This window comes from Erythrolamprus reginae, chromosome 2, assembly GCF_031021105.1.
Source record: "Erythrolamprus reginae isolate rEryReg1 chromosome 2, rEryReg1.hap1, whole genome shotgun sequence".
NCBI lineage: Eukaryota > Metazoa > Chordata > Lepidosauria > Squamata > Dipsadidae > Erythrolamprus > Erythrolamprus reginae.
Window position 1 is genome coordinate 202994417 of NC_091951.1, and position 12497 is coordinate 203006913.

A 12497-nucleotide genomic window follows, 5' to 3' on the forward strand; every position below is an offset into this window, starting at 1 on the left:
TCGCAAACTCCTTAAAACCCGCCTCTGCCGTCAGGCATGGGGAAATTGATTCCCTGGGGCCATTTCTGTTTTATGTATGGTTTGTCTGAGATGTATGACTGTTTTTTATATTAAGGGTTTTAAATTGTTTTTAATAATTGGATTTGTACTGTTTTGTTGTTGTGAGCCACTCCGAGTCTTCGGAGAGGGGCAGCATACAAATCTAATAAATAATAATAAAAAAATAAAATAAAAAAAATAATAATAATAACAACAACAATCCAACACAAAATGATTGGGACACAGAAATTAAAAACTACTGTACTTCTTGGTAGTGCAACTTCATTCGAGGATGAAATTCAGTGCTGTAAAGTAGGGTAAAGGCCACCAATCTTAAAAGGAAATTAGACAAACTAATTCTGGATTATAAACTAATGTTCATTAATTGCCAGGCAGCTGACTGTACATCTGGCCTCAAAGGTAGGATGTCACTCAAAGTTAATTGCTAGAGAGCAGCAATTAAGGTCCTGAACACTGACCTGAAGCATGGTTGCCCAGCCTCTTGGTTTGCCTGAGCCACAAGGAATGAAGAGCAGGGGTGAAATGCTCCCAGTTTGGGTATGCTTGTCAGTCATCAGAGAGCCGGTCATAAAGGCAGCACAAGGCTCCATACAGACACTGCCATTTGGGTTCTTTTACCCTCTGCGCATGCACAGAATGCTTTGGGCATGTGCAGAGAGTAAAAGAACCCAAATGGTGGCGTCTGGGCAGGTGGGCAGAGCCTTACGGTGCCTTCCCAACCAGCTCTCCAACGGCAGCATTTCCCCTCTGATGAAGAGGAATTGTCTTGGGCCGCATAGAAATAGTTAACATATATAAATGTTGTAATACAGTGTTCCCTCGATTTTCGCGGGTTCAAACGTCGCAAATAGCCTATACCACGGTTTTTTAAAAAAATATTAATTAAAAAATACTTCGCGGGTTTTTTTCTATACCACGGTTTTCCCCGCCTGATGACATCATACGTCATCGCCAAACTAATATTTTTTGCAAATAAATAACAAAATTTATTATTGTTAATAAATAATTATGTTTATAAATATCACGATCACTAAGTGTCTTATTCAATGGGGAGTACCAGTAATAATGGTGAGTAAATGGTTGTTAAGGGAATGGGAAATGGTAATTTAGGGGTTTAAAGTGTTAAGGGAAGGCTTGTGATACTGTTCATAGTCAAAAATGGTGTATTTACTTCCGCATCTCTACTTCGCGGAAATGCGACTTTCGCGGGCGGTCTCGGAACGCATCCCCCGCGGAAATCGAGGGAACACTGTAGTATTAAAAATATGATCTTGTGGGGTCGCATTGCTAGCTGTCCAGGGCAACATGTAGCCGTACGGTTGGACAAGCCTGACTTTAGAATTTCTGCAGTTTTGCTGGTAAATAAATCAAGACCTGCATACATATAATAACAGCTGCGAAATAATTTTATAAACTTGCCTAGTCAGACATTTATTCCTCGCGGGGGGGAGGAGATAATACTATTATGTGTGCAGAATGTCTGTATTTACAACTTGGGCTTAAATATATTTTTCAGTCCAGACTGTGAATCCTAAACAAAGCGGACAATAATCTGCGGAACATACAAAAACAAACATACAAGAGTAAAAGCAGCTTCTTGGACGAGACGTCTTCCAAGAAAAACAGAGAAAGTCCAGTTGCCTCTTGAAAAAGCACCTTGGGGACAACCATGACCTGGGAGAGTGATGGCGAACCTATGGCATGGGTGCCACAAGTGGCACGTGGAGCCCTATCTACTGGCACGCAAGCCATTGCCATAGCTCAGCTCCAATGTGCATGTATGTACCAGCCTGCTGATTTTTGGCTCGCACAGAGGCTCTGGGAGGGCGTTTGTGGCTTCCAGAGAGCCTCCAGGGGGGATGGGGGAGGGTGTTTTTAACCTCCCCTGGCTCCAGAGAAGCCTTTGGGCCCCAGGGGAAGAGCCTTCTCTGTGGCAGCCCCAGCCCTCTGGAACCAACTCCCCCCGGAGATTAGAATTGCCCCCACCCTCCTCGCCTTTCGTAAGCTCCTTAAAACCCACCTCTGCCGTCAGGCATGGGGGAACTGAGATATTCTTTCCCCCTAGGCCTTTACAATTTATGCATGGTACGTTTGTTTGTATGTATGTTTGGTTTTATAAATAAGGGTTTTTTAAATGTTTTAGTATTAGTTTTAGTATTGGATTTGCATGATGTTTTGTACTATTGTTGTTAGCCGCCCCGAGTCTACGGAGAGGGGCGGCATACAAATCCAATAAATAAATAAATAAATAAATAAATAAATAAATAAATAAATAAATAAATAAATAAATAAATAAATAAATAAGTAAATAAATAAATAAATAAATAAATAAATAAATAAATAAATAAAACAAAATAAAATAAAAACATGAGCCTACTGGACCCACCAGAAGTTGGAAAACAGGCCATTTCTGATCTCCAGGGGGCCTTCTGGGGGTGGGGGGAACTGTTTTTGCCCTCCCCAGGCATTGAGTTAACGGTGTGGGCACTTGCGCATATGCAATGGTGCGTGCCCACGCTCTTTTGGCACCCAAGTAAAAAAAGGTTTGCCATCACTGACCTGGGACGACCGAGACTCTCCATAGACATCTCACCTGTGGTCTCTGTGGACTTGCTGGTCCCTGCCCGGTCCTCCTGCTGCTGAAGGTCCCGAAGTCGTTCAGCCAGGAGCTGACTCTGCCGCTTCTGCTTCCTCTTGAGCTTCTTCCGCTTGTTCTTTGAAAGTTTCCCATTCTGGGAGATGAGAGGTCCCCATGTCACAGCCCCATCCACTCATAACTCCAGGGCTGCATAAGAATGGAGCAGACGGGGGGAAACAGGCAAACGAGGTGGATGCCTGTCCATCATGAGTGGGGCAGGCAGGGAAAGGAGGGGAAGAAACAGTCCAGGCAGTCACGTGGGCCCTGATACACTTGGTCAGTGGGGAATGTAAGTTGCGCCCCAAAACACACCACAACAAGCAAGAGAAAAGCTGAAGGTAGGTGGAAACAAGGAGACATGACAGGTTCTCCAAGACTGTCACAAGCAAATGGCTGGAAAGAAAAGCCACGTTCAACGGGAAATGGTCAAGTTCAGGCTGTTCCACTTCAAGCTGCTGGAGGGATTATTATTATTATTATTATTATTATTATTACTATTACTACTACTATTACTACTACTATTAGTATTATTACTATTACTACTACTATTAGTATTATTACTATTACTACTACTATTACTACTACTATTATTATTATTACTATTATTATTATTAAATTTTCTATGCCGCCCAATTCCTTGCATAACTGAACAAAAAGTTCCTAAGCCCTCAAACTGCTTCAAGGAAGAAATTTAAGCTAAGTTCTACTTTTGTCAATGTAGATTTTTTTTTTTTTAATACGATGGAATTCATTTACTCCATCTCCAGGGGGACAATTGGGCAGCACACTTACCACCACCTGCAATTTGAAATGGGGCAGCCTGAAGAAGATGGACTTACTACCGCATAGTGCTCTCGGCCTAAATTGCAGACCTCTGGCCAGGAGAGAGAGGCTGGTGTGAAGCGACAAAGCAAAGAGAGTTCAGAGTGAGAAGAAGGGAGCCATGCAGGTGTCGGACCAATTGAAACTAGCCGAGTCTAAGGGTGGCTCAACTGCAGGAACCACCAACAATATATAAGAACGTAAGAAGAGCCATGCTGAATCGGGCCAAAGTCCATCCACCCAAGCATTCTGTGTCACACAGTGGCCCACCAATTGTCCATGGGGATCTTGAGCAGAAAGAAAAGGCAAAACCCTCCTTTTCCCCTGACCCCCAACAAATGATACTCAAGGGAATCCTGCCTGCCTCAACCAACAAAGAGACGGCACATGGACATCCATTTCAATAACTACCGATACATCCATGAATCTGTCTAATCCTGCCTTGAAGCTATCAAGGCTGACAGCTGTCATGACCTCTTCTGGAAGTGAATTCCATAAACCAGTGAAGAAATGTTTCCCTTTATTTGTTTTGTTATTTATTTAACAATAGCAATAACATTTTAAACTTATACTGTATACCGTTTCATAGTGCTTTACAGCCCTCTCTAAGCAGTTTACAGAGAGTCAGCATCTATTGCCCCCCAACAATCTGGGTCTTCATTTTACCCACCTCGGAAAGATGGAAGGCTGAGTCAACCTTGAGCCTACTGAGATTCGATATGCCAAACTGCTGGCAAAGGGTGATCAGCAGAAGTAGCTTGCTGTACTGCACTCTAACCACTGCACCACCACCAACGGCAACAAAGCGGTGTATATTCCAACAATGAGCTCTACTGCCCTTTCTAATTCCACAAGGGTCTGGGGCAACTATAAAAAGCAAAAAAAAAGCTGCCATTCCATAATGTCAACGTTCCATGATGTCAAATGGGCTATTTTCCTTGCCAGGCCACAGAAAAAAAGTGAGTCATAGCAACAGTCTAAAACCTGGCAGACAGAAGCAAGGATATACTTGGCACAGAGGTGTGAACTCTGGGGAGCACAAGGCAGGAAGAGTGCACAAATGGGAATGGGGGAAAAATACCAAACAAAACAGAAGAGGTGACAAAGAGGGCAATCTCGCATTTATTTACATGGGCATGGAGGGAATGCTGGCATTACACAGGCAGTTGATGAAGGTGGAAAGTAAGAAACAAAGGCAGGCCCTGGCAAAGTGCAAGAGAAGACTTCACTGCCCACCCCTCATACAAAAGAAGAACAGAGACAGCAATGGTGTGTGTGTGTGTGTAGGGGGAGCATTCATAGCAGAAATGTATATCTGGGTCTCTAAAAGAAAAGCTGTGTCACTCCAGGATCATATACAGTGATACCTTGTCTTACGAACTTAATTCATTCCGTGACCAGGTTCATAAGATGAAAAGTTCGTAAGACGAAGCAATTTCCCCCATAGGAATCAATGTAAAACTAAATAATGCGTGCAACCCCATCGCAAAAGTCACCCCCTTTTGCCTTGCGCCGCTGGGATGCCCCGCCTCCGGACTTCTGTTGTCAGCCGAAGCGCGGGGATTCCCCTGAGGCTCCCCTCACTGGGAAACCCCACCTCCGGACTTCCGTTGTCAGCCGAATCCCTTCATTTTTGCCAGCGCTGCTTTGAATCCCAGCGAGGGGAGCCTCAGGGGAATTCCCACGCTTCGGCTGACAACGGAAGTCCGGAAGCAGGGCATCCCAGCGGCGGCGGCTCCGGTTCGTAAGATGAAAATCGTTTGGAAGAAGAGGCAAAAAAATCTTAAGCACTGGGTTTGTATCACGAAACGTTCGTATGAAGAGGGGTTTGTAAGACGAGTTATCACTGTATAACCCGAGCCCATCAAATCCATACAACTTTTAATAGGATAGAAAGAGGAAATGTAAGGAAAAATGCTTCAATTGAAATTCACTTTCTGTCCTGGCCCCATATATTTAGTGTGCCCTCCCCAACACCCACTTTGGCTAGGTGCAAATGAAGATGTGTGTCATTTGATCTACGCCCAAGTCAAAATAATCTGGGCAGAACCGGTGCATTGTTTCACTCTAAACTGTGCACGTGAAAGCAAGCACAATTATTGGCAAGCAAAAAGGCATCCAGGTGAGACATACCTGCACTTCCCTTGCCATAAATGTAGCAGAACGTGCAATAATAGAACTTGCTGGAGTGGATTTTTATCAGATTCTGGCCCAATTTTCAATTTGGCAGGAACGAGCTAAACAAGCTGGTTTAACGTCTAAGAAACACCAGCCAATTTTGTTTCAAGGAATGCTAATTTCTGAATCAGAAAAGTGCAAAATCAACAAATAACTCATGAATTCTTTTAGATCAGTCTTGCTTTGGCCTTGGAGGTACCCTGAGTGGCCCTGGCACCAAGGTGCCTGCCGTTGTTTGAAGCCCTTGAACGGTAGTTGTAGCCTTCAAGGACTAGCCTAGATCAGCCAGGTTCAACCTTCCACAAGCAGGTATCTACTTATCTTCAGATGGGCACATAGATGACTGTGAGGGTTGCATGGTCTATGAAAGGTCAGGCACTGTTATCTTAAAGGTCCAAGTATATGAGGGCCACGGAAAAGTAAAAATAAAATACAATATAGCATCGGCTTTATATAAGGAAGAAAAACCAGAGCAGGAAAGACTACAGAATAAAAACCTTTATGATCCCGAATTGAAAACTGTTAAGATACAAGATCATCAATTATAGAGCCCCACTAAATAAAAGAAACCAATAAAGTTTATGGCAGGACAGGAAATAGGAAATGGAAAGCAAACAAATACAGAGATAAAATAGTTATTTTTGCAAAGAAATCTTTATTTTGTAATTTTTCTTCACAACCTTCCCTTTTGCACGGAAGCCTTTTTTCTCCCAGTTGTAGTACCACCACGCAAAGAGAGAATTCACCACAATCTCCTTCATTTTCAATACATAGAACCAAAAGCTTTCTCCTTTCTAGTTTAGTGCCTGTCCTTACAGCCATTGGATCTGCACTCCCCATGTCTGCTTTTTAGAGTAAGGAAAAAAGTAAACCAATGAAACAACAACATACCCAAGCTATTTCCAAGAGGAAAGCACTTTCCACTTGAAAGCAACAGATAATGGCGATACACCTTCAGTTCAGAAAAGGAAGGAAAATCCCAGGAGCCTAGATAAGAAGGATGTTCCTGACAATGGGAATCACCTGTTCCCCAGCTATAGATGCAAAGCAAAACATTTATCTTTGTTGTTTCCTTTGGAGCAGATGCTGAGCTGATTAACATCTAAGACAGCCCCAGATGTGTGAGACTATGGAGGGCACTGCAGACTTCCGATTGGCACAGCCTTTATAAGTGAAAAGACCCTTGGGATTACTCAGATATATATATATATATATATCTGGGTCACAGGAATGTGAACTCAACTCTGCTATTGAAAACAAATTCCTTGGCTAACTAATCATGCTCCTCAATTCTAAAAATATACTAACTCCTGGTCTTGAGCCACAATTTCAGGCTTAGTTCTGAATTGGTTAGAGGATTTGATTTGGGTTTCTAATTAAAAAAAAAAGCTCTTGCAACTCTACCCACCTTTGGCTTTATAGAAGAGATGTGGTTAAAGAGAAGCGTAAAAGGAAGCGTTTCATTTTTCTAAGTTCACCAAAACATGTTCCAAGGTTATTTTCTATCATCTATCAGGGCAACTTGGTCTTTCCAATTATGGGATGGAGGTTATGGCTAACTGATGAGAGCTAAATAGCTTGAAATATACTAGTCTATACTAGTCTCCCTTTATTGCTTTGCCGGTGAAACATAAATTTAACATATGTTCCAAGGTTGTACATTGTACCGGAAATGTTGCTGCAACTAGAAAGGACAAATTGCAGGAGACCTCCGTAAGATGGTTTCAGAAGGATGAGAATTCCACCATGGAATTTTCAACTATAGATCTCCCTTGCAAGAAATTACAGAGTTCCTGACCTCATAATCATGGAGTTTAGCTTGACAAGACTTTAGTTGGCCAGACATGGTCTCATACTCACTGTACAAAGTTGGTGACTGCATATTTTAGCCACGTGGTTAAAATCTTAGGGCTATTGATGCAAAAAAAAAAGGGTGGGTGGGTTAGGGTTACATGTAGCCCATAAATTGGCCACGCTGCAGTAAAGATGGTTAGATCAGGTTTCTTCAATACTGTTCCCATTGCTCATTTTGGCCTTTCTTCATTTTTTTATCACTCCCTCACATAATATGTGATTAACTGGACTGCGGTTTACTTCATTACCCTATTTTTAGGCTCTGTATGATATGCTAAGCTAAAATGTGGTTGGCTGGCCTAGTTTGAATCCAGAAGTAAAAAAAAAAGCTCCCGGGGAAAGTGAAATTATATGCAGTACCGTATCTCTGATGACTGGCTGTATTTACACTTCTCTTTTTCAAGAGAAAACTGTCTCTTCCTGGCACGTGCTAAGCCAGGGGTCCCCAAACTTGGCAACTTTAAGACTTGTGGACTTCCAACTCCCAGAATTCTCCAGCCAGCAAGTCTTAAAATCGCCAAGTTTGAAGACCTCTGTGCTAAGCCATCCAACATAAACATACATAAACAGGCAAAAAAGTTTTCCATACTAAAACAAGCAGCTGGTCCTTGTGATATAGCCCTAGCTTAGTACAAAAGAAGGCTTGGATTAATTACACCAGTGATTTTCAACCTTTTTTGAGCCGCGGCACATTTTTTACATTTAGGAAACCCTGGGGCACATTGAGCAGGGCGGGGGAGGGGGCAAAAAAGATTTGGACAAAAAAATTCTCTCTCTCTCTCCCGTCCTCCCTCTTTCTCTCTCTCTCTCCATTCCTCTCTCTTTCTCTTCCTTCCTTCCTCTATTTTTTGCTCTCTTTCTCTCCCTCCTTACCTCCCTCTGTCTTTCTCTCTCTCTCCTTCCCTCCCTCTCTTTCTTTCTCTCTCTTGCTTTCTTTCTCTCTCTCTTGTTCTCTTTCTCTCTTGCTTTCTTTCTCTCTCTTGCTTTCTTTCTTTCTCTTTTTTTCTCTCTCTCTTGCTTTCTTTCTCTCTCTCTGAGCTTCGCGGCACACCTGACCATGTCTCGCGGCACACTAGTGTGCCACGGCACACTGGTTGGAAAACACTGAGTTACACTGACTGACACCAATACCCGAAAAAGCAACTTCCAAAACGAGAATTTTTCCAGCTAATTCACACACCTGGTGATACAATTTCATTCAGGTCTGAATAAGTCATATATTCTCTGATATTGCCAAATCTAGTGGGTTGTAGCTAGACTTTTTGGCTGTGGAAATTAAGCTTTGCTGATTACTTGGGGGGGGGGGAGCAAACAATTATAAACCTGTCTCTTTAGTTTCAAAATGCCCACATGTAACTAATGTAGTCTTTATTGAGCTCAGAATATTTCAGCTGAATCAAGTTTATTTGTCTGAATGGAAACTGATGAACAAGTCAAGCATAAAAAGATCAGACAAACAGGTGGGTCTAACAAAAGCAAGGGAGGAGGAAGAGTAAGATGAAGCACTACTCACTAGCATGACTTTGTTACATGGGGGTAGTAGAGACGTACATAAAAAACTACCCCTACAACAAAAAGCAAAGCCAATCCTGGTGACTTTATAGAAACATCTATGTAGTTTTTTCTTGGGAGTAGTACAAAGTTTACTAGAGCTGCTTTCTAGAACTGTTCCCCTCATATCTACCGTGTTTTCCCCAAAATAAGACCCTGTCTTATATTTTTTTTGAACCCTGCAATAAGCACTTGGCCTTATCGCCATGTGATTAAAACCCCAATTGGCTTATTATCAGGGGATGTTTTATTTTGGGGAAAACAGAGTACAGTACATCATTAGTATTTCCATTAGTAGCTCCCTCCCTCCAAATACTCATCAGGTGCAATGCTGTTCCAGAACTGCTGAGGTTAGCTAGTAGTTGATCTCCAGTCTAGAGCAAAACAAGTAGAAAACTTGGTCTTAATGATGTTTCCTTTGGTCTGCTAGGATTTGACGGAAAAAGCAAGGCCAGATGGGACCAATCGCTTCCCTAGCCAGCATATGCAGGCTCGAGGAATTATGGAGTCTTCAGCCAAAAACATTTGAAAGGTTACAGGGTCTGGTCTCCAAAGTTTCAGACAAAAGACACTGTGGGTGGCTTTATTTATTTATAAATTTTATTGGCTGCCTGTCTCACTATAAGATAACTCTGAGTGGCTAACAATCATAAAAAATATATCTACGTTAAAACATAAAGAAATGCTTCTTGGGTATTCTGCAGGCAAAGGGAAGGTTTTATACCAGACTTGATAAAGACATAATCAATACATGCCAGATCAGATATTGATTTTCTGCAGTTCCACTTAAAGCAGAAGGGCCAGTTCATATGACCAAATCCTATTCCATACCCAAAACCCCTCTCTCTAAAGAGTCAAAAGAACTAACATGCAAAGGAGAAAGTAAGACCACAGCCTTTTCCTGATACCCCTGTTTCCTATGAGTAGTTAATGTCTTTTCTGAAACTGGAATTTACCGTATTTTTCAGAATATAAGATTCACCTTTCCCTCCCTCCCCCCCTCCCTCCCCCCCCAAAAAAGAGGGTGGTAATGTTGGTGCATCTTATATACTAAATACAACTATTTGGGGCCTTCCGAAGCCCCGCCCCTGCATCCCAATTTTGCGGAAAACGGGTTGTTTTTCACAAAAACGGGGGAGTTTTTGTTTCCCCAGCCCCCAGGACCATTCTGAAGAGTTCCCAGACCCTCTGTGTGTGTCAGGTTTTTTGTAAAAATGGGGGGGGGGGGAGGAGATTGGCCTAGCTGGCTGGAGAATTCTGGGAGTTGAAGTCCACAAGTCTTAAAATTGCCAAGTTTGGGGACCCCTGCATCCATCCTTATCCACATCAAATGTGGTTAGGTTCAAAAAGGGGCTTTCCCCCATCTCCTTTCAAGTGATGCAATTTAAGCCACACAAACACTGCTATTAAATCCAGGAATCCATCATCTTAGGCTTTTTATCCACAGGGCCCAGTCAGGAAGAGGTGAGGAGGCCTTTGTTTTCTTTATGCAAGCTTGCCAACTGATCCTCTTCGACCAGAGATGATAGAGGCAGAAACTGTGCCTCTCTTGAATGTAAAGCAGTACCAAGTGACGCTCCCTTTCCCTCTGAGGCCGGCACCAGTGTTTTCAGGTCACAAGTTGCAAAAAATCAGCTATTCTGCTTGAGAAACTTGTAAAGAAACAGGCATACGGAGAAAAATATGGGGAAAGATAAATGGAAATTTACCAAAACGTAATACACCTGGTTTTATTATTGGCATCTCAGTAAAGAACACAAGGGCCATGCACATGTTACAGAATCCAGCACCTTGGACTGTTTTAGATATAAAGATATTAGTTTCTTTACCATAATTTTAAACTGGGAGCAGGAACAAAACTGTTAAAGTTCCTCCTATTATGCACAATTTGAATTACCTCAGCCCCAGAAACCAATATCTGATCTGGCATGTGTTGATTATGTCTGTGTGAAGTCTGCTGTAAAACCTTTCCTTTGCCTGCAGAATACCCAAGAAGCATTTCTTTATGTTTTAACGTAGATATATTTAACGTAGATTTATAAATACTGTAATGGTTTACTAACCCAGTGTTTCCCAACCTTTTTTGAGCCGCGGCACATTATTCACATTTTCAAAATCCTGGGGAACATTGAGCGGGGGGAGGGGGCTAAAAAAAAGTTTGGACAAAAAAAAAATCTCTCTCTTCTTCTCTTTCACTCTATTTCTCTGTCCCTCCCTCTTTCTCTCTCTTCCTTCCTCTTTCTCTCTCTCTCTCCATCCCTTTCTTTCTCTCTTCCTTCCTTCCTGTTTTGCTCTTTCTCTCTCCCTCCTTCCCCCCTCTCTTGCTGTCTTTCTTTCTTTCTTTCTCTCTCTTTCTGTCTCTCTCTCTTTCTCTCTCTCTTTCTTTATCTCTCTCTTTCTTTCTCTCTGTCTCTCTTGCTATATCTCTCTTTCTAAGGAGACTTATTGCTGCCCCCGCCAGGGAAGCTCCAGGTGGGTGGGGCGCTGCCGGTGCCTCTGACCTGGAGCTCCCGCTCGCAGCCGCCGCCAGCTACTGTCCAATGCCGCTGCTGCCGGCGCTCTCCTGGTGGGTCCCAAAGCTCATCTGCTGCAAAGAAGGAAGGCGCGAAGAAGGAAGCTCAGCTTCCGGTCTTGGAAGCTGAGCTTCGCGGCACACCTGACCATGTCTCGCGGCACACTGGTTGAAAAACACTGTACTAACCAACCAGTTCTTAGGCAGGATGTGTGAACCATCTTCTTGTTCTAATAAAGAAAACTTTAATATCTACAATGATAATTCATGCATTTGAACCAATGCAATAATTTATCACAGAGAAGGATGAGGCAATGCCCATAAACTTGCAGATGGTGTAATGGTGTCCACTAGGTTGGACCATCTATCACTCCATCTAAGGAAGCCTTTTTACACACAACCTTAAGAAGCAAAACCAATCCGTGCACACAATGACCTGGTAAACAAACTAAGAGCCAGATTTAAACTGGAAGAAACAAACAATGCATCATGAGCTGTAGCATCCTTGCTGCTTGTCCAATCCAGAAACACCGAACTCCGGGTCAGCACTCTACAGCCTACCAGATATTGATGAGGTTCACAAGTTGCCCAAAGTGAGGGAAAGCATTCATTGAGAAAGCCTTGGATGCTTCACAAAGTGACAATAACTCTCTTCCCATTGAAAACACTTCCCCTTCCTGATTTCTGATCCTGAACGGAACATTCCACCATCAAAATCATCTCTACTTTATAATCACAACAAAACTTACGAGTCAGTTAAACGACACATATGCAATAATTTTAAAAATACATCCAGAGGCACAAACTGAGGATTCTAATCTCAAGACAGCCATTCTCTTCTTTCTCTGCCTCCTGATTCAAGAGACCAGCCACACAACAGGA

General features: G+C 42.6%; 1 protein-coding gene across 2 annotated transcripts in view; it reads right to left on the minus strand.

The window, feature by feature from the left end:
- SRPK3 (SRSF protein kinase 3) overlaps positions 1–12497 on the minus strand; it is a 46190-nt gene that overhangs the window by 13747 nt on the left and 19946 nt on the right. For both annotated transcript variants that reach the window (XM_070741348.1, XM_070741347.1), the window contains one exon: positions 2654–2792. In XM_070741348.1, the coding sequence (XP_070597449.1) occupies positions 2654–2792 (139 nt within the window). The remainder of the gene's footprint in view (positions 1–2653; positions 2793–12497) is intronic.